The 27,398-nt window shown below is 37.6% G+C and overlaps 2 protein-coding genes across 2 annotated transcripts; one reads left to right on the plus strand and one right to left on the minus strand.

Moving 5' to 3' along the window:
- The first annotated feature begins 216 nt into the window (after positions 1 to 216).
- GPATCH11 (G patch domain containing 11) lies at positions 217 to 5,261 on the plus strand. The gene is made up of 8 exons (XM_009581485.1): positions 217 to 263; positions 357 to 583; positions 1,457 to 1,498; positions 1,578 to 1,698; positions 2,401 to 2,491; positions 3,652 to 3,756; positions 4,564 to 4,645; positions 5,176 to 5,261. Exons 1-8 carry the CDS (start codon positions 217 to 219, stop codon positions 5,229 to 5,231), a joined length of 771 nt encoding a protein of 256 aa, XP_009579780.1. The 3' UTR covers positions 5,232 to 5,261.
- Positions 5,262 to 7,542: 2,281 nt separating this feature from the next.
- EIF2AK2 (eukaryotic translation initiation factor 2-alpha kinase 2) lies at positions 7,543 to 27,180 on the minus strand. Its single transcript, XM_009581496.1, has 15 exons — positions 27,077 to 27,180; positions 23,492 to 23,606; positions 22,073 to 22,242; positions 20,179 to 20,305; positions 18,420 to 18,502; positions 17,361 to 17,466; positions 16,864 to 16,898; positions 16,563 to 16,697; positions 16,007 to 16,126; positions 14,601 to 14,708; positions 12,710 to 12,902; positions 10,416 to 10,541; positions 9,749 to 9,844; positions 7,744 to 7,806; positions 7,543 to 7,662 (listed from the first exon to the last, which is right to left on the minus strand). The coding sequence occupies exons 1-15, from the start codon at positions 27,178 to 27,180 to the stop codon at positions 7,543 to 7,545; spliced, it is 1,701 nt and encodes a 566-aa protein (XP_009579791.1).
- Between the last annotated feature and the right edge of the window lie 218 nt (positions 27,181 to 27,398).

The following is a 27,398-nucleotide window of genomic DNA, read 5'->3' on the forward strand; positions in this document are numbered from 1 at the left end:
GGGGAGCGAGGGGGCGGCGCGGCGCGGCCCGACCTCCCCCGGGTTCACGTGTTTTCGTCCATCAGAGCCGTACCCCTTCAGCCTCCGGCCGCGTACCTGAACTTTTTCTTGCGGGTTCTGGCTTTCAGGTAACCTGCAGAGAAATAAAATGCGAGATAAAGCGTATTGACGGTGTTTATAGAGGAAGGGGGTCGGAACAGGGCATGCGTGCTAAACATGGAGGAAGATGAAGAGGAAGACTACATGTCTGATTTATTTATTAAGTAAGTAGGTGGCTCTTTTTTCCTCTCTTAAGTGATTGTAAACATGTAAAAACAAAAAAAGTGCTAATGTTTACTGGAATTATTAACTCTTAGGCAGGATGTAAGGCCAGGCTTGCCCATGGTGAGGCAGATGAAGGAAGCTATTCAGAAACAAGAAAAGCAAAAAGACGCCAATGAGAAGAACAGACAAAAGAGTATAAAAGAAGAAGAAAAAGAGAGACGTGACATGGTATTGAAAAGTGCATTGGGCAATGAGAACAAAGGCTTTGCTTTGCTCCAGAAGATGGGCTACAAGAGCGGCCAGGCCCTTGGCAAAAGCGGTAAGCTTGTCACTGTCTGGAAGTGTGTGCCTATATTTAGGTGTACCTTTACATTTTACAGACTGTAGCTGCCCCTTCATTTGTAGACAGGGTCAAATGCCCCTCTGAGAGCCCTAGTGTTACTGAACTGTGAATGTGTTGTGGCAGAACAAAAGATGAGAGTAAATCTCTAAAAACTGAAATAAAAATGGTACGGACTATCGGGAGATGTGAGGGAAGCAGCAGTACTTGCTGCTCAGTAAATGCACTTCCAGATGTGCATGCCTACAGGAATTGCATTAAGGATGTTTTGATAGTCTTGCAAAGCTAATAGTGTTGCAAAAAAAGTCAACACCTCTCTCTGAATTTATAGAAGAAATGGTGCACACTGGCCTACCCTTATGAAGCCTTAATAGATGAAGTAAAATTGGTAGAAAAAAGCATCAATAACTGCTGTGCCAGTTCAGCGTGTCTCTAGCAGACAATCAGCAAATGAACTGTCCCAGACAGATTCTTTTCATTCTTCATCTTTGTCAAGTTGTGAGATTCTAGAATGAAAAATGCTACAGAAGGCTGTAACAAAGCAGTCGTCATCACAGATATGTTATACCTGTCAAGTCAACACCATTTTCTTTCAGTTGGGTAGTGTCCTGAAAAAAGTATATAGCAATCCAGCAGACAAGCAAAAAAAGAGAGGGAATTCCAGTTCAGCTGGGTCATTTGTAATGCGCTAAATGTACATTGATTTGGGATTTTTCAACCTCCAAACAACAAAATCACAAGAAAATGTACGTATTTAATGGCAAAAGCAGCTTGCCTACTTGAACATACTGCACAAATCATAGTTTGAGAAAGACCTGGTTTCTTAAATTGACCTGTTTTTTCCCCTCACAGGAGAAGGCATTGTTGAACCTATTCCTCTGAACATAAAAACAGGTTTGTAATATTTCCTGATTTACTTAGTTGGGTATCAGAGCTTCTCAACTGCTTACATTCATCTTCTGAACTCACATAGGCAGAAGTGGGCTTGGTCACGAGGAATTAAAAAAGCGAAAAGCTGAAGAAAAACTGGAAAACTATAGACAAAAACTCCTTATGAAAAAACAAGCAAATGAACAAGCTGCAGATCAGTTCAGGTAAAATGATGTAACTGATATTCCAAGAAATGTCTAAACAACAATTCTTTTTATGCTTTAAGTTTGGTTATTCTTTTAATCTGTTACTATTTTTGAAAGTTTTTAATGAGAGGTGAGAGTTGAAATACTGTTTCTCAGTTCTAAAGCAAAAGCAGATGAACACTGTAATGCTAAAAGTGTGTGCTGCATCATTTATTTTTGTAAACGTTAATAATGCAAACTATACATTCTAAGTTTTCTCAAGTCATTTGCAACTTTTTAAATCAGAGAACCATGTCATCTTTTTCATATAAAATCCACAGATAATCCTGAGCAATGTTGTTACAGTGGTTTTAAAAATCAGGGTAAACTTGTTTAGGTTTTACTGTTTTTATTTTCTCCTGATTTGCTTGTTATATATGGAGAAGGAAAGCCTGGGGAAGGCTGTATCTTTTGCAGATGTTTAGTGAACCACTTTTTTCATGTCTTATGAAAACCTGGTGAAGAAACAATGTTCAGTGTAGTGTGATCCAAAAAGCACTCTCTTGAAGGTATAATTCCCAAGAAATACAGTGTCTGGAGGACTTCTTAACTTCAACATTGTCCTGGTTCCAAAGAGTTAGTAGGGCTAGAATCTTAGATTTTCTTTTTTAGAAAATCAACTGTAATGCATCTCACTGTTTGTCTACCTGCTTATTTTAGCTATCTACTTTTTCTTAACAGAATAAGATTCAAAAACAAACAAGAAGAACGTAAGATGGAAGGGGACCTCCGAAAAAGCCAGAGGGCCTGCCAGCAATTAGATATGCAAAAAGTGAGACCTGTATTTTCGGGGATTGGAAGGAAGGCTTGTAGGTTAGAGATACAGGCTACAAACAAAGTAGTGATTCATTTCTTGGAAGTTCTCTAAAATTGTGGGATAACTAGCCTGAAGTCTTGATATGTGGCAACACTTTAGTCCTCTTAAAATATTTCAAAGTATATGTTTGCACCATTAAGATATTGGGAGGTGTACACCAACCTCATGGTAACTTATGTGAGGATCCGTGTTAATTTGTGTCATCAGAGCTCACCTGTTTTTGCTCCTGCATTCTTGTGGTTATTTTTGAGCTGTTTGCATATTTTTCAGTAGCCAAAGTCAGGCTGTCCTAAATGACGGTGCTGTTTGCCTCACTTGAGGGAGCAACATCATCCCAGAATGGTTGATGTTGGAAGGGACTCTGGAGGTCATCTTGTCCAACGCTCCTGCTTAAGCAGGGTCACCGAAAGCAGGTTGTCCAGGACCATGTCCAGACAGCTCTTGAGTATCTCCCAAGGATGGGGATCATGACTGAGGGAATCAGCAGATTCACCAAAGCAGCATGTAACCAAAAAACAAACCCAAAACCTGCAAGGAGTAACACGGGTAATAGCAGTGAGCTACTATAAATGTTTGCCACTTGAAAACTTCAAGTATTTTTCTTTTCTCTATTAACCTGTTAGAGGTTAATACTGCCCCACAAGTTCTGCTCAGATTGTTTGATACTCCTTAGTCTGTTTCAAACAAAGTCGGCTGAATTAGCTTAGATCATCTTTTTTGACTCTTCTTCCTTTAACTTTACCTGAGGTGGATTAGGAAGCACCGTGTGATCTCTTGATAAAATAACTTGGGGCAGCATGTATTCAATTGATAAAAAAGGGTGTCTGTTCACAGCCTTGGTGAGATTATGTTGCTGTGTAGCCTTACACATACTGAACATAGATGGAATAGAACTTAAAGTTAGCATGCATTTACTTGTTTTAAAAAAAGTGAATAATCCTTCTTGTGGACCGCTGTACTTAGTTTCCCACTACAGCTTTAGTAATTCTTGGTTATACTATACAGGAAAGTTTTAAAACCTAACATCTCACCTATTAGAAATTGTTTTTATCCAGCATCTTACAAGAAAACCTACAAAGGCAGATAATTTTCATTTAAATCCTTCATTATTTAAGGATATTCATGTTCCCAAGGAGACTTGGTATTGGCTAGAACCTGAAGAGGAAGACAAAAAGGATGAGGAAGACAAGGAAGATGAATGCACAAGCTCAGACTTAAGTGTAAGCTTTGCAACTAAATTAATGGCTTGATTCAGAATTAAATTTAATATTCCTTTAAAAAGTATGTATGTGTACATACATACACGTATAAGGGATATATGTATACATGTCATTTTCCAAGCTGTAGTGAATGGCCTCTTTGCAATCTTAGAGCAGTGATTCTTATAGCAGTTACACAATAAAATATAAAACATTAAACCGCTGATTTATTGCTCATCTGTTTTGAAGCTGATCTTTGGAAAAAGTAGCCTGGAAATTAAATTCTAAACATTTTTGTGTCTTAGCCAAGATATGCAAGATCACGTATTTGATCGAAGTTATTTGCTTTTAAGTTTTAATTTTGGATGCCTCATCTCATGTCTTAGGCTGAATTTTAGAATCACTAGGTAATTCCTGAAAACGCTTCACATATTATCTCAAGTTGGACACTGGAAATTCACATTTTTTGAGAACTAGATTTCAGAGCTGTTGTTAGCCTTATGTGTTTGATTTGCAAAGATTAGGTGTGAAAAATTCCACCAAAAATATCATATACTTGAAATAAGGTAGCTAGGTAATATTTTTAGCTCTTTCTTCAGTGCACGTTTCTTAGCTGGAAGGAAGGATGAGCAAACAACAGCTATTAACTTTTCAGAGATCATGAATTCCTGTGCCATATGCTACAAATTTGGGAAACTTCATGCCTTACTGAGCTACAGTAGCTACAAAAGCTATTGTGTAGCTTTTCCATAGCAAAAGGTTATAGTAGCTCAAACTGTTTTATGTCACGTGAGCCCCAGATCATTGCATACCTGTACATATCTCTAGGTATCAGAAAAGCTACACATCCTGACTGCCTATTTGAGAGAAGAACACTTTTATTGCATTTGGTGTGGAACAACCTATGAAGGTGAGACTAAACCTGTCTTGTAAGTGTTTTACTTTGCTTATGCAGTCAAATAGTACAATATATCCTTTATGTTTCTCTTACTGCAGTCTGTTAAATCTACATAGCAAATTTTCCTTCCAGGCTGCTGGTTTTTGCACAAAGCTTTGTATGTTTTGATCATAAGCCAATTTTTAGGTGTTTACATGCACAAAAAAAACCAACCAATCAACCAACCATACTGTCATTTATTTGAATTGGTAGTCATACTAACTTTGTTTTGAGAAAACAAAATTCAGATATTAAAACTAGTACCATAAAAAGCTGCAAAAGCTTGCAGGTGTTTCTGAAACAGTTAGAACACTATCCAGTTTCAATGAACCAAACAGGGTAGAATTTGTGTTCACTATTTTAAAACAAAGTTTGGCATAACTTGCAAACCTTACTCAATTCTATTTGATTTGTTTTATGTGGATTCTCCAGATAATTCCAGCAACTTTTTTTTCCCCTCCTCTGAGCTGGAATTACTCACTTTTTCTCTGCTTATCCTGTAGACTCTGAAGATTTGTCTTCCAACTGCCCTGGAGACAGTGCTGCAGATCATGACTAAAGCCCTTCTAAAGGAAGGAGTCCTAGATAAGTATGTATAGTTCATAACATCTTTTAGAAGGTTCAGAGCTGTGCCGTACTGAAGAATTCACACCAAAGTATGCAGAAGAATAGTTATGTTGACAGGTTAAACTCACATTTCTGAAGCATCTTAGGGATTTTCTGCTTGATGCACAATTCAATAGGAATTAAAACTTTGCATTTATAATTGAACTACCATAATTTAGAGGCAGGTTAAGCCTTCCACAGTCTTTGGTTATGCCCTGCCCAACCGAACAAGATGAGCTGATAATAAAATTCAGGTTTGAGTAAGGGAATAAATATTGGCTAGTTACTCTGTTTTATAATGTGTTAAACATTTTTTTTCATCTTTACAGCGATGCCTAAACATCAGACTTTTTTTTCCTTACTATCTTAGACCTGGTGAGAAAAAAAACCTTGTGAAACATTACAGTGACGTTATTTGAACCAATATTCTGTTGTATGTAAAGGTGCATATTTTGCATAACTAAGTAGTTAGGTTTTTTGTTTTTATATTAAAAATACATTTTACTAGACCTTTTATTTTTAGGGAACACCAGTTGCTACTGTAAACAGTCGCTAATAGAAAGGTACTGCTGAAGTATACAAATACTATGAAAAAAAAAAAGTATCAAAAACTACTGGGACAAGCTCAATATTACTTAACAGTAAGAAGGTAATGGTATTATGGGTGCTCTGTCCAAGAACTGTAAAGGATATTCAGCCAAAGTTTGTCACATATCAATTTTCATATTATAAGAGTAGTTTTATGGGTGAAAGGGAAGAGGAAGTGGAACTAGTGGTATTTTGTCTGTGTCAGGTTATAATTTCTCGCAGATCTTGATTACTGCAAAGAAATACTAATTAGTCCAGAATAGTGAAATGCTCTATGTATTTGTGATTAATGATAAGCGAAAAAAACCAACTTCAGGCCTTACAAAAGGATGTAAAATCAGATTCTTATTTAGCAACAAATACTTGCAGCAGATCAGCAATAATTACCATAAAAATATAAAAATTACTGTGCATTCATTTATATTATTTCTTTTAACCAAGCATCCACTTTTAGCCCATTTAACATTTCAGAAAAAGCATACAGTACCTTACTACACGTAGTATGTATTTTTCTGCTTAGAAACCTCTGCTTATTTGCCTTTATGGAGTTATGTGGGCTCCACAGCAATGAATAGTTTTAAAAGATACAGCTCAAAGACAAGCCTCTGAAGGACTAAGGTGCCTGTCTTTTCTCCCTGCTCGCCACCCACCACACACAAAATTCTTCCAGTCCAGGCAAGTCTGAACTCTTTGAAGTATAACTAAAGAGCAACAGGCAAACTGCTGCCTTTTTTGGGGCTGACACTAAGGCCATCAGAGGTATTCAGTACACTTGGTAAGGGTTAAGCGTGCCTCAGTGTTACAGTAAGGGATTAAACCGTAGCAGTATGGAGAGAATGTTTAAGGTGCTCTCTCAGCAGGATTTCAAATGGTTACTACTGAGGAAACTGGAGAATTTTGCTATATTAAGAGCACCTAAAGTGTTCCTTTCAGAAAAAAACACCCTCAAAACCTAAGGTTTTCAAAAGTTTAGAACAAATCTAAACTAAATTTCCTAGAAGCTGAATGCTTAACATTTAAATGCTTACTTTAAAAGCATGTACTTTTAAATTCTAGAGCACTGAAGGTGCTAGGCGTTCAACAGGTGTGTAGAGATAAGAAAGTTCACCTTAAAAGAACTGAAATTCAGTGAAGAATACCCACACGTATTCCTAGTATCTTTTCTACCAAAATTAGTCTTGGTATTAATGGTTGTAGTAATTATTAAAAACATCACTGAACAAATCAGAAAGGTTTGAGTCACATACCACAGAACTTCGTCCATGGAAAGCAATAGATAACCTCAACTGATATAGATGCAGCACATTTTAAGAGCAAGCGTACAGGGATTTGCCACAGGCCAGTTAGCACATCAACTTAATCTTCCAGGAGACAAGGACTAGGTTCCTGTACTTATTGTACAATATAGTTCAGCTCATTCACAACCTGTGTTTCCAGGTAAAAATCACAAGTGATTGCTTGCAGAAGTATGCTGTCCTGGTCTGCAGCTGATGGGCATGAATGGTGATGTGACCCTTTTGGCTGACAAGCTCCTCAATGGCAGGAAGGCAAAACACCAAGGAAAAGACATATCCTAAGTCTTGCTGTTGCTTCTGACATTTGCTGTTATTTCATCAGTTTCAACGGTCATCAAACTCTGGATTTAAACACAGTCTGAAAGCCTTTTAAAAGGGCATTTACTGAGTATGAGGTTTAAGTGAGTTGTCTTTATCAACAGACTTTAAAAGCTCAAGTATTTCAGATGCAGAGTATCTTCCTGAAGAGTCTCCTGAAAGCATCTTTTTGATTATGGATGCCTGGAAAAAGAAATTAAATGTCAATAAATTTTTTTTTATGAGTAAATAAACTAATGGAAATAATGGATTAAAATCCCATACCTCTGTTGGAAAGTGCTTGGTGAAGCTCTGTGGAAGATTACCTTCTCTAACATAACGCCATACCTGAAATTCATAGAAGAGAACAGTTTCAGTATGTTTTCATTGATTATATTTTGCATCTCACTTTATGACCCATATAATTTACTGAAGTAATTAGGAAAATACAAATCTACAAAAAAGGTAAGGCTTCAAAAAGAAAGTAACTGTAAACAGTTTGAAAGCTTTTTCCATTTAGTTGTACTTTGTTTTGTTTTTATGGTCGTTTCGCCTACTGTTGTCCCTTTTTAAGCTTAAAAGCTTCACACTCTACAATGATGTGTTTGTTTCAGCAATCCTCTCTATTTCAGAACCATTATTCTTCTTTCCTTAATTTAAAAGTAGTGGGTTTATATCCTCTTACCACAATAAAAAACAAAAAGCAAGACGACTACATTTCCTACTTTGGATGTTACTATTTGCAAGCCAAGCAGGTGTGCTTCCTCCCTTTTACCTTGTTCAGTACCACACACTTATTTCTATGTCACTGCAGAAAATGCTACATGGAGTTCAAAGCAACTAACATACAGAGGATTTCTAGCTGTACGCTTTCAGAAACTTTCTGTGTAACAGCTATTTTTTTCCACATGATGGAGCTTTCTGGGTAAACAGAGCAGTCCACATCATTGAGTTTGCTGTTAACTAGTGTAATGTGTGCCTGAAGAAGATGACGGTCATATTCTTGCACACTTAGCTATGCATCCTGAATCATTAGCTAGTCTTATGGATGCTATAGCCTGGCTTAGCAAGCCCTTATAACCAGTATCCAGTAAAACAACAGCTCCCATGAACTTCAAGATTTTTCCCTACTCCAGCAGTAGCTTTAGGCCTGTGACCCTACCTGCTGGTGATCATCAGCTGAACCAGTTACCCAGCTCATAATCATCAACTTCGCTTTTGCATGATGTTCTTTCAGCAGGGCTTGCCAGCACCATACAACAGAGTTTATCATGCTCCATTAAGTGACATTATTTTTTAAGCTGATGGAGCAGCTGAAGACCATGCTAGGACTCTTCCATCCACATGACTTCCCCACCTGCCTACAGACACAAGATTTTTATGCTTTAAGGAGACAAGACTGAATAATTGGTCTTGCCCTTTTAAACACTGTGGGACTGGACACATTTGCACAGTCAGCTGTGAGCAGGAACAAAAGGTCTTAGAAAATACAAGGTAGCTAAACAGAGCCAAGTTGAACCTGCGAGTCGAGCAGACACATTGGAATGGTTTTCTCATACTAGCAAAAGGACCAAGCTAACTGTTCAAGAGCTTCTGGGTCCAACCATGTACCTATATCTTACAATTACTTTGGACAAGATACTCAGCAGCTACATTGCTGTCTGACAAATATTTAGGTTTGAGCATACGAGCCGTTACACTACTAATGTGCAAAGTACCAAGAAAAAGCAAAAGACACATAAAAGATACCTTTTCAAAAAAAGCTCTAGTAACACCGGTTTTCTTTTTGAAGTAACATCTTTTTCAATTAAAGCTACATATTCCAAATCACTTTTGTTTTCATTTTGGAAAACTGCAAGTGTTTTGGCTTTATAGAAACTTTGTTCTTGCTCCACCGTGCAGTGAAGACGAGAGCATGGCAGAGACAAAACTCTCCCATTCATCATTTTTATTTTCTAAAATTAGAAAAATATTCCCTTCAGATACTCTGATCAAACGAAAAGATTTATCAGAAACTTGAAGTCTTTTTTGCTAGACGTATTCTTTAGCATGCTCAGGCTTTAATGTGCATGTCACTAGGACATAAGTGAAATAAAACCAGTAATATTTTTTTACTTCTGTTATTACATTTCAGCCGAGGTGTGAGGACTTACGGGCCTTACAGAAATTAATCAAGGGGAAAATGCAAATGGAGACAGTACTCTAGACGTACAGATTCCTTCCATGTGATACCAGCAGCAAGGCAAAAAAATGACTGAGACTTTTTTTTTTAAATTTAAAGATTACATACCTTATTTTTCTCATGATGAGTGAATGCCGAAAGAATTTCAAACCAAATCAATCCCAGTGCATAAATATCTACTCCCTTTCCATATTTGACCCCAATCTACAAAGATTAGAACAAGAACAATATAGGCGTCAAATCCAACCGGACAGCACTTCTTAAAGCAAAATTTGAAGTCGGTAGAAATTTCCACCCCTAGGCTACAGCACTGGCCCTACTTGATCTTCTTGTTAGTCGTTAACCCTTTCTCCTACAGACCTGTTAAATAGTGACTATTACGTTACATTAAACACACTGAAATTAAGACTTCTACAGACCCGTACAGATAAGGCACGCCAATCTCTCTCTGTCACAAATAACGAAACAAATAGAAGGACTCAAATGCCACAGTTAACAGAGGTCCTAAATTCAAATTGAAATACATGGCTGGCAGCCTGGTTTTGCAAGAGCATTCCTTACAGCATGCAGCATCAGACTCTCTAGGTTAGCACAGCGAAATAACATCACCACACTTGCAGACAGCTTTCTCCAGAATACAGTTATCCTCATGTACAGTCATAGCAGGGAACTTTAGGCAACTTGGTTTAGTACTGAGATCAGGATTGAGAACATCCAATGCTGAGTTTATAATGCAAACCTAGTTACAGAGACACTAATATAGCAGGATAATTACCTGTTCTGGTGCCATATATGATTTTGTTCCTCTGTTCTCAGTCAGAGTCTCATACGCCACAGAAGTCACAAGACCAAAGTCACCTATTTTTATCTTATCTTCATGTGATACGAATATATTCTGAGGCTATATATATTAAAAAAAAAAAAAAAAAAAAAAAAAAATCACTATGTGACCAAGGTTTATAGTCAAGCATAATCAGCCATAGAAGTGCTCCCCATAAAATTTGATAACTGTTCACTGAAATTAGCATTAAGAAACTGACGAGGTGGGAAACAGAAAAAAGTTTAATTAATTTTTAAAAACACAAACTAAATTTAAAGTAGTACATGCTACAGTAACTGCAACTTTTTTTTCCACTAGCTCAGTCATAACCATATCGTGCTTTAATGCTCTTCAAATACACTGTGCATATAACTTTTCATATCCAGAAGTGCTTTTTAGTCTTTAATCCTAGCCCTGGGATTTGATACACTTGGGCAAAGCATTTAGGCTTACATGGAATTCCACTCAAATCATAGTTTCTCTTAGGCACAGCAGGATTATCTGTACTAAGTCAATTGCAGAGTTAGGGCTTACTACAGGCATCTCACAGTATCACTTTTAAGCTTCCATTGAACTTCCCATTTTTAAATTCAACAGTCATAAGCAACTAAAAGTAGAATTGTATATGCTTGGATGAAGTTTCCCAAAGAAGATAAAGAAACTACATTTCTGAATGTTACTAAAAACCGAATAGCCTCATGCTATCTTTTACTCAAAGAAGCTCCAGTGGACTGTAAGGCCAGGAGAGACTTAATATTTAACAGGAAGAGATCTTTGCATCAAGAATGCCCAATGCAGTTTCTTCTGCTCAAGTTTGACCATGTCAACATACATTTAATACACTACCTATACCTGGCTACACTATTTGAAGACTCCGTTCATACCGGGCACAAATGGAATTCATCTCAGCTTGAACCTATCCTGCAGCTTTGATTCTGGGACACGGAGACCTCAGATGGCCAAGCATCTACGTTGACGACAGATCAAAGTGGGGAGAAAAGTTCCCAAGTTCAAATGCAGACAGACAAGTTAGCAATAGGACTTGGAAGCAGGTTACAAACAGATGCCATGGATAAGGGACTGGAGCAGCAGATTCATAGGCATAGGGAAAAGTAGGAGATTGAGCTGAGATGAAAATAAAGTAGGACTGAAGGAGCAAGAAAATACAAAGCACAGAGTGGGAAGAGCTAAGAATTAATGGGTGAGGAGTGAAGGCACTTACTAGGCCTCTTTTTCCCAGGCATCTAGGGAATATAATGAGTGTGTGTTTGTGGTTCGTTCTGGTATTGTAGCAATAAGCCTAACAGAAAAGCTCTACAAGATACAAATGTATCTGTCCATAAGACAAGTTTCTACGAGTGGGCAGTGAACATGAGTTGGAACTAGACTGTGAATGCAAAATGCAAAAGATTTCAATCTCTGGCTCAGGAAGTCTATAAACTTCAGGTTACTGGAAGTCTTGAGAGGAAGGGAATATACATCGAGGACAGCATCACTGTATCATCTCTCAGCTCGAATACTCTCTAGGTGTTTGGAATTAGCCACTATACTAGGAGAACAGCATCCTAGAGCAACATTTAATTACAGCTGTTTTTAGGAACACCACCACACTAATGACTTATTCATAAAGCAAGTGATTTAAAACTCTGTAAGCAACACCATAGCTGGCATACGAAGCCCTGAAGGTTTGCAACTTTTTCCTTTATAATCTTTATATTGAAATAAAATCTTTTTATGATTGTGCACTGGTAGAGACTGAAATTCTATCCAGAAAAGTAGCATTCAAATATTTGTATGCATACATGATACAAGAGCAACTAGAGTATGTTCTTATCAAACACAGTATGTATTAGGATAGATAAACTATCCCTTTACAATATGGCAAAAGCAAACTTTCTAGACTCAACTTTTCACTTTCTTTTAGTTATTTTATCAAGTGCAGTTAGTATTTCTTTTTCCAATAGGCAGTCTTGTGACCCAGTAACACATAATACACTGAAAATGCCTGTTAAGTGATAATGCTGATTTTTTGAACTACTGCATTCTGAGATCCTCCAGTTTAGCTTCTGATTTTAGGATGAAATCCAGCCAGTTGCTAAAAAAACATTAATCACTAGCAATATCAGGAGAGGCACACTACTAGGGTACATAATAGACTAAACAAAGACTAGAACAATTTAACGTTTTCTGAAATTCCAGTAAGTACTATTTTTATCTTTTTTTTGTATTAAATTACGTATCCAACTTACCTTGAGGTCTCGATGAATTAACCCTTCAGAATGAATATATTTCACTCCTTCCAGTATTTGTAAAAATTTGTTTTGTGCCATCTCATGATACTTTCGGTCTAGTCTATTCTTTTCAATCCAGTCTTCCAATGGCCCTTTTTCACATAATTCCATTTGGATGAAAAGACAGAGAATTTCTTTCTTTGACTTCTGCCTGCAAAAGAAACTTAAGTAAGTACCATATTGAAATTGGCAAGATACAATTCCTCCCAAGCCATCAATGATTCTCAGGTTCCTCTTCTTTAAAAAACCTTTTTGTTAATTGTTACTATTTTTGGAGTTCCCCAAAACAAAGTCTGCAAGTCTCTTGATTTTAAAAAAGATCCTAGACCAATTTGTACTAGATATAAATAAATAGAACTGCAAACCAAAGAGTCCCTGCTCGGTTGCTACATACCCCTGGAATATTCCTAACGTTTTGCTTGCTTCCTCGTTCACACTGAAAGTTTTCTGAGTGCCCAAATTCTGCTCCCTTCATATCTAGAGGCATGTTCTATACAGGAAGAGCACTGTCCTTGGCTCCCATCTTGCCCTCTAGGAACTGCTGCAAGTCCCTGGCAGGTATTCTCTATTCTGCCCAACAAACACAGCATTAGGCTTCCTCTCCTACCCAGAACGATAACATTCTTTCAGCCTCTGTCCCTTCAAGAAGGTAGTGCGGTGGCCATCTTTGGCATCAGTCTGCAAGTTAGAAAAACCCTTCTGAGAGCTGGAAATCTAGACAAAATATATTCACCCACCTGACAGCTTCACACTTTCCAGAAGAGTTCCCTCACCACCAGCCCATAGGATAAGCTGAGGCTGGAGATGGTGAGGGGAAGGACAATATGAAGAGGAAGACGCACCACTTTCTCCTACTTGCACTGTGTGATCTGAGTGCCCTGGAATAAAGCCACCTGAGGCACTGAAAGAACAAGCATTAAAGTGGCTCGGGACTCTCTGCAGCCTTGAGGTCAGGGCACTAAGTAGAATTCCAGGCTGGGACCTCAGCTTTGAGGACTTCTCTTTCTCTCTTTTGCCCAATAACTGTTCAATGTAAAACGCATAAGTGATACTGAGACTCCAACATATTAATGGTTGGGTTTTGACATGAGACCTTTTTTCCCCCATTTTATTCCTCATTTACTGAGCACACTGGACAGATACCATGCCAACCATAATTTTGAATCCATTAATATTTTACGGCTCTAGGTAAGTGTGGCAACCTATCTGAAGGGTATGAATTTACAGTTAGTGAAAAAAGTTTACCACAGAAGCTTTGAAAAGTTAATAACCTAACTTATAAGTAAAACTCTCACCATTGTCTTCCCAGAAGTCTTAGTGTTGAAAGACTACCTCTAAGTGAAAGAGCTTTTCATTTTGTGTTTGTGTTCTCAACAACAAAAACTGTTTCAGGCATCATGGTTAAAATGCTAACTTAGAGAAATAATTAAATCTATGAGAGCTACTGGCTTATCAGTACTTATGAAAAAAAGGAAACTTCCAGTCAGGAATTTGGCAGCCAACTGCTAGACAATTTGTTAGTTTCTGTTGTTAATTCTAGCCCCAAATTTTGAATTCTGCGTTCTTACACTCTTCTATAGATTCAGCAAGTTCTATATATTAAGAAAAAGGAGAAAGATAAAATTACATAATGTATCTTATTCATCAAGGAAAAGAAGATATAAATATACTTAATTATATACAACCTGCTGCTGAAAAGTACTGTGCCTTTTTTCCTAACAGTATGTGTATGCATTTATATTTGTATAATGATTTATAACCAATCATCAGCCTTTCTTTTTACAACACAAAATTCACTATGGCAAACAAGTTTGTGAGTGCAAACACAGTGAGTGCAAAGTGTAGTTACCTTGAGTCTGGATAAGTTACATGGTCATACCCTTCCCAGCTACAATAATACCGCACTATGTTTTCGTGCTCAAGTCTTGCAAGTTCTTTTACTTCACGCCTTACATTCCTATTTGGAGCGAAAAAAAAAAGAAAAAAAAAAAACCAAAACCAAATGGCATTTCCCTATAAAAATTGAATACTAAGTTAAATAAAAGACATATCAAGTAGCAGTATACAGATAGTTTTACATAAATTTAGAAAAAGAACATAATACTCTCCTTCATACAAGTTCAAAATTGTAGTTACAAAATCTGTGGGTTTTCTTTCATCTGCTCAGTTATTTAAAGTGCAAAAACGTTTTAACCATATTAGTAATGAAAGCCCCACGCAAAAAAAGCTGAAAAAAGCAGATAGTTGCAATGCATAATTACATTAGGTAGCCAAACACAATGTAGCAAACGCCCGTATTTTCTTTTCACCTCTATGAAGTTTGTTTACATATACAGAAGTCAGTGTAAATACTCATGAAGAACTATTACTAAATTTGGCCTGCACTTGTTGTTGTAACATTGCCTAGTGAAGTAAGTTCAAATCCATCAGCAGGCCATCAGTCTTTATTTGAAAAATCAGTAGAATATTTTTTAGTATAGTTCTCAGGATTGCAATACAAATGAAAATAATATATATTTGTGAAGAACGCAAGAATTTGAAGGGCAGTTACACAATGTAAGAGACCAACACATGGGACTTACACAACATAAGTATCTCCAACAACTTGAAACTTTTCGAACAGATTACCTAAAAGAAATTCAAGTTTTTCAGCTGCTGATGAAATACTCCACTAGGTACTGGTTACAGAAAATTACTTAAAAAAAAAATATATTAAGATCATCATTCTCTGTTGAGATTTATAAAGGACAAGTAACACAGTGTGAGAATAACGACTACATGGGTCATACATAAAGCATTTTCCAATTACAAATCACAAAATGCATTACTTTCATTTTTCTCTATTTTCCCTAATTACAGTCATTATGCATTACTGATATGTAAATTTTCCATGTAACCTGTCAAAAGTAACAATGCTGCTTTCAATGTTTTATTAATCAGCAAGTTTTCTTCAAACACATTTTGCAATATTAATAACCAGAGCACTAGTGTGTTCAGGGAAAGTAGAACTTAACAAATCTACTTTTTTACAGCTGCATCTGAAATTATTCCAGCGTGTGCAAAAATTAACAAAGTTGCATGCCATTTTCAGCTTCACTTGGAAATAAAGAAAACAGTTTACCAGAAGGAATGGGCAATTAATAATGAAAATTGCTTAAATCCTCCTAGGATTTTTGAAGAGACAAAACAAAGTACTAAAATCGTGATTAAGGTTGTCCTAAAATAAAAAAACAGAAGTAAATATACAGTACGTACTCTGTAAAGTGAACTCGTTTGACTGCATAGGTTCTCTCATCAAGCTTTGCTGTTGCTTTGAAAACATTCCCAAAACCACCTTCACCGATAGGCTCTATATTTTTAAAACTCTCAAGAAATCTTAAAAAAAAAAAAAAAAAAAAAGATACATAACTTAAGTATACTTAACATTAAATTTACAAGGTATAAAAATGATCCTGACAGATCTAATACATCTGCTGAAATACTATTCTACAGGGATCACAACACCTACACAAGTCTAAATCATAGTCTTGAAGATTAAAAAAACAAGGGAAACTGAGCCTTGAAAGCATGTAATTACCCTCACATATTCAGACAAATGACTTTTGGTTGTAAGCATTAAATATCATTGCATGTCAGTTGCTATACGTTCGAAATTTCCAGAAAAAAAAAAATCTCAAATACCAATTTTCTTTGAAAGTTATTTTTACAGCAGTATTTTCCCATATTCTATTATAAATAAACAAACAAATCTAGACCACTACCTACTGTAATTGCCATACAGATCTTATTAAAAAAAAAAAATCCTTCTTACCTTTTATTCACAGTGTGTGGACTTTCATTCTCCTCACTGGTATTTGTGTCCAAATCTGGCAAATTTTCATCTGAATCTGACATCTTTTTTTTCTCTTCCTTGTTTCTTGCATTACCAAAATTAGCTGCCAATTTTCTTTAACAAGGATAAAAGCAAAATTTATAATGAGCCATTTTTCTAACATGTGACAAGAGAAAAGAAATGTACCTCCCAACAGTGGCATTTGTTGGCTAGATATAGAAACACTGAAGTGGTTTGCAATATAGTTTATGGGAGTAGCAACCTAGAAATAAACACGTACCTTCTGGATTTCAGGGCAGAACTTTGTGCGTATCTCTACATGAAAAAGAGAAAAAAACCTAACTGAGATATCCTGAATATTTTCACTATGCTTAGTTTCAAATGTGTCTGAGAATGTAGCTAGGAATTGTCTATAAATGTGCTCATACCTTATATAAACAATGTAGTAAGAATGAAGCCATATCTTAGCTTAAAATTTTTCACATACGCTATGTATGACATCATCATTCCTTCCACAGAAAAATATGAGCTTAGTTTGATCCCCTTTCTTGGGAGTACTGCCCATTTGGTCAACAGTACATAAACTGGGTCCACAGTACAGAAGTAAATTACTAATGGTTAACAGTAAGAAAGTACTGAATATTCTTAGGAAAAACGCACGCGTGTGTTCTAGTGATTAGTGCATACAGGAACAAACTGATGCTACCCTCTGACAAGAAGCTTGCTCTATTCAGGGTCTAAAATGTAGTTATGAGGAAGACCATTTTCATACTGTACCTGAGAAGGTGAAGGCTTTTCACACACTGCCATGTCTTTCCTTTTTTCTACCAACTTTGCAGATGAGTCTTCAAAGCAAATACTGCTGTTATTGAAAAACAATAGACTATTTTAGGTGAAAGTAACACAATCATAAATAAAATAATAAGTATCATAAATAAAATTATTGCCACAAGAAAAAAAGAAGCATAAAAAAATGCACAGTTTTTAAAAGCAAAACCTGAAAAAGCATTAACAATCATGACTGATTTAAACTACAGAAATTTATGCTGGAAAGCTAGTAAAACCGTAACATTTTGTAATATACTCCTCTATTTCTATGATATGAAATCACAATATCTAGATATCTATATGATATATAATATTATCTGCTTTAATTAAATAGGTTAAATACAGATGTTTTTTCAAGGCAGTGCAGCCACCTCTAGCATTGTACGTATCAGCTTGCTTTACAATTGCACAAAAAACGTGTAAGAAGTGGTAGTGGCACTACAGTTAAATTAACTGCTGGACACAAAAGGCTTGACCTAGGGTTCCCAAATTACAAATGAATCTTTATGCATGTTCATTTTCTTTCGCTAAGCAAATTTTCCCTTTAGTAGAAATGAAGATTTATGGAGAATGAAAAAGGAAAAAAAAAAACAGAGAAGAATGCAGAATGTGGAGCATAGGAAACTGCCGAAATTGCATTATAGTGAGTTGACAAGAGTGTCACAATAGGTAAATGAGTGTTAAAAATGGCATGAAATAATGCTACTGAATGAGGTAGGTTATTCCACTTACATCACAGTAAAAATGCTTCTGAAAGAACTACTCATGGCAAAATATAAATATATCAGAAAGCTCTAAAATTATTATAAGCTAACCTGTAAGGACTCAAATAAAATTGCACAAGTACAGCAAATTTTGCTCTGAAGTCTAAGAAATATAAGCTCAAATTAAATGGCTTTTTACTGCAATAAAGAAACTATGACAGACTTTATTTAGAACTAGATTACATGACCCCTCTAAGATTAGTAAATACATTTTCTTAGCACATTATCAGTGAAGCCAACTTACTCCGAGTCAGACTGAGTTGGCACTCGAGAGGAATTACTACGTTCGCTAAATGTAGAATCGCCGTTAGATTTTTCACTTCTCATCTGAAAAAAGAAAAAACAAGAATGGTTAACAAAAATCACGTAAAAAAATCCCTCGTGCAAAAGATGCCATTCAAAGAGGAGGGAGGGAAGACGACAAGGTCCTAAGTGGAAGTTGTTAACTGCACTGAACATTCAAAGCCCTGCAGAAGAAAGGCACCTGCCTAACTTCCACCCAGAGGAGTGAAACACAGGGCCCTGTCACAGTGAGCGTTTTCCCACTCATATTGAGACTATATAGACACATTTGCAGAAGTAGTGTCTGGGATCTATTAAAAATCCGGATAAGAGTAACAGTTATTAAAAGCAAATGTCTTCATTGTTTACTGCATATGCAATTGTCTGTGTGGAAAACAAGATACATGTGGGCGTTGGTATATATCATCAGCAGAACTGAAAATCTGAGTCTGGACAAAAAAGACATTCAATGTCTTCAGTGTGAAAACCCTGCAAAACCTGGATTACTAAACGGGGTTGACTAAAAATGAATCCTAAATACTTGGTAGAGGTTCTTCCCCTTTTTCCCCTCCCCACCCATGTCTTAAGAGCATAAATGTAACATTAAAAGCAACACCTACAATCGTTACAGACCATAACCAGACAAAAAGTAAAAAAGCTTAAGGGTTTACGTTTCAATGATAGCCAACAAACAAAACCCATTTTTTTGAATTCAGGAGTACTGGGCCTTTACTACTTTTTGCTAGTTACATTTTTTTTGTTACACAGACACTGCTGGGAATTAATAAAAATTAAAACCAAACCAAAACAACCCACCCCAAATTTAGAATAATTGCTACAGAGGTTCTGCTTGAGGTAGTAAATTTCAGACTTCGATGAAAATGCAAAGACCCATCAGCTCACAACACAGGAAAATACTAAGGAAGGATCCTAGAGCTATAATAGGCCATTAATTACATGGTTAACTTAAAACAACAATAAAAGAAGCATTTAAAATTCACATAAACAGCCAAATAATGAAAAAAGTCCTTAAAGTGAAAAAGATTTCTTCCCTCCACCGTACTGCCTTCCTTCCCCTTAAACTACACTTCATTTAAGTTAGTTCATGTGTACTGTTCTGTGCATTTCAGAAGTGGCTTTGGATCACTATTAGAATTCTGATAATTTTGTGCACATATGGAAATATGGTTGCCAACATGAAGACAACAGCTCTGCTCTCCAGCGGATGGTGTTAGCAACTGCTTCACTAGACTCTGCCTTGGAACACTACAGAAGGCAAGTCCTGTTGATTCTCACTCCTGCTTTTGCCTTTCTCACATTTCACAACCGATTTTTGATCCAACAGAAGGCAGTAAAAGATTTATGTTCATAGTCAGTCAGCTCGACAACAATTCACACAGGAGACAACCAGTATATTAGAGCAGTCAGGATTCACAAATTTTTAATGTATGTGCATCCTTGAATGACAACATATCAGACCATATTCTGAAATACACAGAGATATCAACTGTGATTTTTTTTTAAGCTGGCAATCGAATATAGAAACACAACATAAATTTTACCAACAGAATCCTGTAGCCCAGCCAACCCACCAAAATATGGATTGTTTCCCCGTTAAGTGGAATCCATGGTATATGCTTTTAAATACAGTTAGGAAATCTGTTCAAAGATTAAAGATACAAGAATTAAACTTCTGTCTTAAGGCTAAATATAGCACATACTGTTGGAGTGTCTTCCTTCTTTAGCTTCTCAAGTGCTTTTTTTGCAGCAGCTTGTTTTGCAGCAGCTAGAGAAGGTCCAGTGCCAAGTCCATACACAAAACCACTAATTGTACAGCTACAGGAAAACCTGTAAAATACAACAGGGAATAAAGTCTTACATACCATATGACAAGTCTTAATTTAATGATTTTAAACACTACAGTCAATTGACATTATAGAATGAAAATCTGAAATATACATCTTCAGGACAGTATTTCCAATATGCATTTAATCTAATTAATAATGGTAGATAAGATAACTAATTTGATATGCCTTCAAGATAACCAATTTTCAGAAAGTGAATATTTAGCACTTTTTAAGGTTGAACTCCTCAAAGCATCGTATCATATGCACCCACAATCACAAATTATCTGCAGTTTAGGTTTTAAAATGGCTGATTTTGCAGGGGAAGAGAGGAGGAGTTTTCCAGCAGATATTGTCAAGAGAGTTAAAATATGTAGGTATTCTTTATCATCCCTCAGCTGTCATTAATTGAAACATTCCTACAACTCACTGACTGCAATACATACAGAAGGGGACACAAACAGGCTCTCCTTGGCACTTGGTTCCTAAGCGTCTCCAAAATACATGCTCAGAGGTCCACAAAGGTGCCAAAGCTACAACCAAGATAACTGACAATGTGGCAACACTTTTGTCAACTGTTTTATCATCATGCCATCTCTTCTCCCAGCTAAACAAACTCAGTCCTCTTAGCCTCTCCTCCTATGCTGTATCCTCCAACTCCTTAACCACCTGGTGGTGGTGCACTTCACCCCCCCCGCTCTCCTGGGCCACTCGTTGATCTCAGAAATTCCCATGAAACCTCGGCCTTGGTGCACGGAGTCTGGCGGCTCAGCGCTCCTTGACTGTATCAGAAACTCTGCATGGCTGAGCTGGGAACGTACTCCTACTGCCTGGCCCAGGTGTCAAGTACAACAACACTGAAACCTTGAGAATTTTTAGTAACCACCACCCGGGACTGTGGCCAGGATGGAAATTTACAGATGACTGAAGCCGATCGCCTTGCAAACCTGTAAATGGTGGTCCCAAGTGAGACCCTTTCAGCTCTCCTGGACCTCAGCGGGCTGCGCCCAGCATCTCCCTCTGAGTGGGACGCCTCTCAGAGCTCGCGACCTCTCGGGTCTGTGATATTTGGAGGACCGTCACTGAAAGCTGATGACGGGACCTGGGCTGAACCCCTTCATTCCTCGAAGCTCAACCCTTCGCCCATTGAGAAAGAAATGCCGAGACATTCAACGTGAATATTTCTTCACTGAAATCGAGGGGGATTTTTAACAGGTAAACCTCCTGTCCGTCTGTATGTGTGGACTAATAGTAAGCATAATCTGTAATTAAGTCATGATTATAGTAGCCTCTACTAACACTTATTTTGTAAATATTAAATTGGTTAATTATTAAGCACTACTAAAGTTTGTTAATGATTAGTTGATAATTAAGTGTTGCTAAACTGTGAATGAACCCTAGACTGCTGCTAAACACATATAGTCCCTAAGATATAAACCCTTAGATGATTTTCCTTTATATGTTTCATCTGTGTAATAAGTAATAGAGTGAACCTTGCCATCGAACTCTGTTAGGTCGCACCTTTATAAATCTCTATTAAAATCACTTTCTGCTAATACCTTTGATGGTGATTCTTTAAGCGGCCTCTAAACCACTCATTCGCGACACACCTTAATGGCCTTCCACTGGATTTTCTTCATTTTCTTCAATTTACCTCCAAATTTTTATGGTATTTCTAAAGATTCATCTAACGCTACTCAGGGTAACTAATGGTAGTGTTAGCAAACACAAAGAAGTATTAAAAGCAAGTACGAAGACAAGTACATCTTACGTGGGAGCATGGGCGTCTCCAGTACGTGTTTTGTTAGGATAATCAACTATTTGCGACGTCTTTTGTGCGTACACATTTAGTTGGCTGACATAGTCGCTGGCTGGTCCAGGTAATAAGGTCCCTGGACTTGTCATTAATTCTGCATCTTGCTTGTTTGAAGGACTCTCTGGCTATAAAACAAACAAAATAGGTAACCTAAAAACTTAAGCTTAATAAATGGATTAAGATAAACAGTGCACGAGATCTAATATAACTGCGAGGTTTGTCAGCATTTCAAAGTATTTTTAAGAAATCACAAGTTTGCATTAAAGGAGTCGCTGCGAGGTTTGTCAGCATTTCAAAATATTTTTAAGAAATCAAGAAATCACAAGTTTGCATTAAAGGAGTCCCTTGTGGCAAAGGACAGCCATCCCAACCCAGAATTATTACATTTTCAATTTCCAAAGAAATGTAAATCCAGTTTTCCAAGTATTGCACCAATGTCTTTAACAACCTATCACCATGTCTCCTCCCGCCTCTTTTAAGAAAAGACAGGGAACGAGCTGTGAAATGTCTCATAAAAAAAAAACCAATGCTGCCTTCTGAATTTTCTCACAGCCTGACCAGAGCCAAGAAAAGGGATGGCAGCAGGATGCTGCTGATGCTGCCATTAGCAAGGGCTGCAATTACTCCCGTGCATGTACAAGAGGGGAAAGCAGGACTTTTCAGCTGTCTCATGATTAGGCAGCATTAATAATATATTAGCAAACATGCAGGAATTGTGCTAAAGTAATGATGGTGACACAGTAAAAAGCATATGGAAACAGGTAAGGAAAAATTTCGCTCAAAAGGTGCTAAGAAGCATTCAGAGTCAAAAAGAAAAATAAAGAATGGCTACCACAAAACACATGGCAGAAAACAGAGGAACAAAATTCAAACCTAAGCTGAATCAAGGAAGGATAAAGAGTATAGAACCAGCTATAGCATAAAGAATATAATGACAAGGAAACAAAGATGAATCAGGTCAAGTGAAAGTAAGCAATTTTATGAGCAGAGTGGCAACAGACACACTAAACAATGCCCTACAAATGTTTTGAAGACATCGAATTACTGAACAGTTGTCAAGATGAAAAAGGAACACTGTCCACTCTGGATATACCAAGGCAGCTTAACAAAGGCAAATATATTTCCTCATCTTCCTATAACAGCAGAGGAGGAAACACTCTCAGTATTACATACCAACCTTGTAGTAGAACAATAAGGAAAATAGTTCAGCAGTAAAAAGTAGAAAAGCACTGAATAAGACAGAACAAAGACCGCTTAAATAAGACACTCTTCCAAATTAAAGAAAACAATGTTATTTTATTGGCTACTTTTAGAGATTTATCTTCAACCTTTACTAGCAAAAAAAAAAAAAATTAAATCCTACAGTTTACTCACCTGTTTCTCAATCATTTCCCAGGTTTTTTTTGCTGCTACTGCTTTTGCTTCCTTCTTATTTTTACCAGTGCCTGTACCATATTCTACATTGTTTATTTTAACCACAACTGTGAACCTGCAATGAAGGAAACTTTTCTAAAACATTGTCACATTTTGTCTCATATATACTAAATAACTTTCTCAAATTCAACTTTCTTTTTATTAGCTATAAAGCACTACAAGTTAACTGTGGAGGTATTTAAGTATTCATGTGTTTTTATTATATCTAACTCCTGATTATCATAATTCTTTAGTAGAAATATTTTTAAATGTTTCCTCCCTAGTCATGAATGCATGTTCTTACTAGTTCTAACAGCATTTTTAAATGTTTAACTGCTTTTTAAAAGTAAAATTATTGAAATTTTTAAAAGCAAAAGAATGCATAAGGTCAGCATTGTTGCAGACAAGGTTGTGAAGCCCTAACATCAGGACACAACTCAGCACTGCAAAACTATATGGAGAGGAAAGATTAGCTAATCTTGATTTCATGAATCCAGACATGACATTACACTCACGTTTGATACACTGCTACATACACTATTTAGTAAGTGCAAAAAACTTATCTGGTGCTTCATGAGTCATGAGTTTAAAGACAGTCCCAAAAAACAAACAGTCCTGCCCTTCAGCATTCAACCACTGACCCCTTCCCCCTCCGTTGCACAACTGTGCACGCACTGCTTCCCATACAGCAGCTCCGTGCGTCGGAACAGGGAACTGGTGCAGCTCAGGACTGACTGTACTGGGTCTGGCTGGGATGGAGTTAACTTTCTTCACAGCAGCTGGTATGGTGCTATGTTGTGGATTTGGGACTACAACAGCCCTGATAACACAACAATGTTTCACCTATTGCTGAGCAGTGTTTGCACAGCATCAAAGCCTTTCATTTTTCTTCACTCTGGCCTCCCAGCAAGTAGGCTGGGGGTGTGTGAGAAGTTGGGAAGGGACACAAGCAGGGCAGCTGGCCAGAGGGATACTCCATGCCATACGGCATCGTGCTCAGCAATAAAAGCTGGGGAAAGAAGGAGGAAGGGCGGACATTTGGGCTTATAATGTTTGCCTTCCCAAGTAACCCTTATGCACGATGAAGCCGCACTTTCCTGGAAATGGCTAAACATCTGCCTGCCAATGGGCAGGAGTGAGGGAATTCCTTATTTTGCTTCAGTTGCACGTATAGCTTTGCTTCACTTATTAAACTGTCTTTATCTCGATCCACAAGTTCTTCTCCCTTTCACCCCTCCGATTCTCTCCCCCGTCCCACTGAGTGAGTGACTGGCTGGGGTTTCGCTGCTGCCTGGGGTCAACCCACCACAGAGACCTAATAGCGAATGGTTGGTTTTCAGCCGAATCAGTTCTCATCCAGATCTGACTTCTCCTGCTCCCTAGTGTTTCTGCTACTGCCTTTGCTCAAAAGGCAACAGAGGAGAAAACAAGAACTAGATTTCTGCTTTTGGCAGCAGCACAGGCTTGCATCAAGTTAAAGTGACCGTTATTATAACCTTGGGGTAGGTCTGTACTTCAGACTGCAGCAGAGCATATAGACACACAAGCTCACAGCCAACAATTTGTCTCAAAGACTGGAATGACTTCAGGAACCCACTTTTTTCATTATTCCAACTTCACTCTCCACTTCCCTTTAACGAAATGTTTGAGTGGAAAACAATGCAGATGCAGAATAGCGCGTGCAGCCATTGCGCAATCAAGCCTTAGCGAGAGACCTTAAGGATGTAAACAACAGGACAAGGCACACCACAGCATGCCACATACTCTACACATAGGAAACAGCACACAAAAAAAAAGCATGAAAGAAAGATTGTTCTTTGGGAAAACCATATCTAAGCACTGAACACTACTCACATTCAGCTATGACTTTGCATCCAAAATTCACCATTTTATTTAAGCATCCTGAAGAAATCTGCAGTCTGAGTCTCAGTGACCCACATGAGTTAATTATCTGAGTTGAGGATTATCTGCATGAGTGCTACATGAGTTGGTCCCAAATGTACAGTCACGCTTATCCACCATGGACCCCAAGTTAATAAGCACTGCCCAGACTTGATAGGCTAAGGCAGGACCGGCCTGGTTGTCCACACACTGTGTTCCCAGCCCAAGAAAGCTCGCAGCTGCTCAGGACTGAGCCAGCCTGGGCTCTCTCAACCTTCAGACATTGCAGTGGAAGCAGCTACAGCACCAAAACCAGGATAGGTTGGGAGGAGATGACAGGATGTGTCTCTGCATCATGCCTCAGACAACTGCAGGAGGACTTAGGAGATGGGACACAGCACAGAAGAGTTAGGGAGCGAGCTCAGGACCAGCAGTGGCCAATGCATCCCGTTAGCAGGCAGAGCACTGGGAAAGAGCACCACAAGGGCACCAAAGGAGGTTTACAGCACTCATTGCTGTAGCCAGACACTGTACATTGTACTCCCTGAAACAGCGCAAGTTATCCAGGATTCTCCTAAATACCACTGCCACACCTCACAGCACTTACAGACACAAGAGACTGGGTTGAGTTATATTTGTGAATGTAGCAGAGCACACAGACAAAATGAAAAAGCACAGTAAGTCGAATAAATGAGTAAATTTGAAATGTGTGTAAATTCTGTTAGTCCATGCCATCACTTTTGAAGCATGAAAATGTAGTTGTGTGACCACAACTGTGGCCACTACTGCGGTAAGGGTTACTTTTTTGAATTACATGAGCCGCATGGGGGAAAAAATTAAGATAACTGATTAAAATTTGAGACCCAGATAATACTTATTAATTTATTCTGGGACTATAGTCAGGTCTAAGAATAAGTCAGCACAGACAGTGCTGGCTGGCAACATGAAGACATTAAAAGAAACATACTAATTATTAGCATAAGTCTTGTCTTCATGCAAACTAGCAAAAATTAAAAAAAAAAATCACACAAGGAAACATCATAGATCTTGAGTATCTATGATCTCCGGCAAGGGGAAAAAATTAGCAAAACATCGTATTTGTGTTAAAAAATAAAACATATTCCATCACCTGTAATTGTCTCTAAAAGTAAAAGAAAAACAGCTTAAGCAAAAGACCCTTCTCTTTTGAGACAGATGCTCAAAAACTAACTACACATAAAACATGTTGGTACCCAATCAATTAATATACACCCAACCTTTATGGTTAGAAATTAACAACATAAATCACAAACAATTTCCACACTTTGTAAAACTGAACAAAAATCAGAGCACTTAAGTTAGCATAGATCATAAACTGAAATATTTGCTGCAACCCACCCCACCTCCTGAGAGATTTCATGGCAGATGCATAACATACTTACAATATAGTTACCAGTAACGTGCATTGCTGTTGCTTTCCAAAAAAGGGCCATTGAAATAAGTTTTCTTCTCAAATTCTATCACATGACATCCTCCCCACCCACCCACCACTCAGTTTACGGTTTCAACCAGCTCTCCTGCCACACAGACGCTTTCAGCAAATTAACTTTCATGATTGCAACCTTTACCCAGTTGGTTCATTGCAGGAAGAGCCCTGATGTTTGTTGACATGCATAGTGAACTTACTCAGGATGATGAGATGGGCCGGTCATCCCGACGTCGACATAATCCAGGTAAAGTTTCCGCTTTTGACAGTAATGGTTGATCTTGTCCATATACTCACGTTCCATTTTGACACAATCTCAAAAAGGTTCTGCAAAGCAACATTCAAAGATATGTCTGTGCCTCCAGGCATAGTATATAGACAGCCCCTAATCCTGGCAGACCACTGCTGTGATATAAAATAGGAAACTGGTGCCAGTAACATAAAGTTCACAGAAAACTAATTCTAATTTCTAATTCAAGTGGTTGATCTGCAACTGTTTTTGAAGATTCATTGCTTGGAATA

The sequence above is a fragment of the Fulmarus glacialis genome, unplaced genomic scaffold (genome assembly GCF_000690835.1).
Source record: "Fulmarus glacialis isolate BGI_N327 unplaced genomic scaffold, ASM69083v1 scaffold1480, whole genome shotgun sequence".
Taxonomy (NCBI): Eukaryota; Metazoa; Chordata; class Aves; order Procellariiformes; family Procellariidae; genus Fulmarus; species Fulmarus glacialis.

Excerpts from the sequence above, each read along its gene's own strand:
- GPATCH11 (XM_009581485.1), top strand. The coding sequence starts at position 217 with ATGGAGGAAGATGAAGAGGAAGACTACATGTCTGATTTATTTATTAA. Across the intron at positions 264-356 it reads ATGTCTGATTTATTTATTAA|GCAGGATGTAAGGCCAGGCT; the intron begins GTAAGTAGGTGG and ends ATTAACTCTTAG. Across the intron at positions 3,757-4,563 it reads GCACAAGCTCAGACTTAAGT|GTATCAGAAAAGCTACACAT; the intron begins GTAAGCTTTGCA and ends ACATATCTCTAG.
- EIF2AK2 (XM_009581496.1), bottom strand. The coding sequence starts at position 27,180 with ATGGAACGTGAGTATATGGACAAGATCAACCATTACTGTCAAAAGCGG. Across the intron at positions 23,607-27,076 it reads GGCCCATCTCATCATCCTGA|GTTCACAGTTGTGGTTAAAA; the intron begins GTAAGTTCACTA and ends CCTTCATTGCAG. Across the intron at positions 17,467-18,419 it reads CCAACTCAGTCTGACTCGGA|TCTATTGTTTTTCAATAACA; the intron begins GTAAGTTGGCTT and ends CACCTAAAATAG.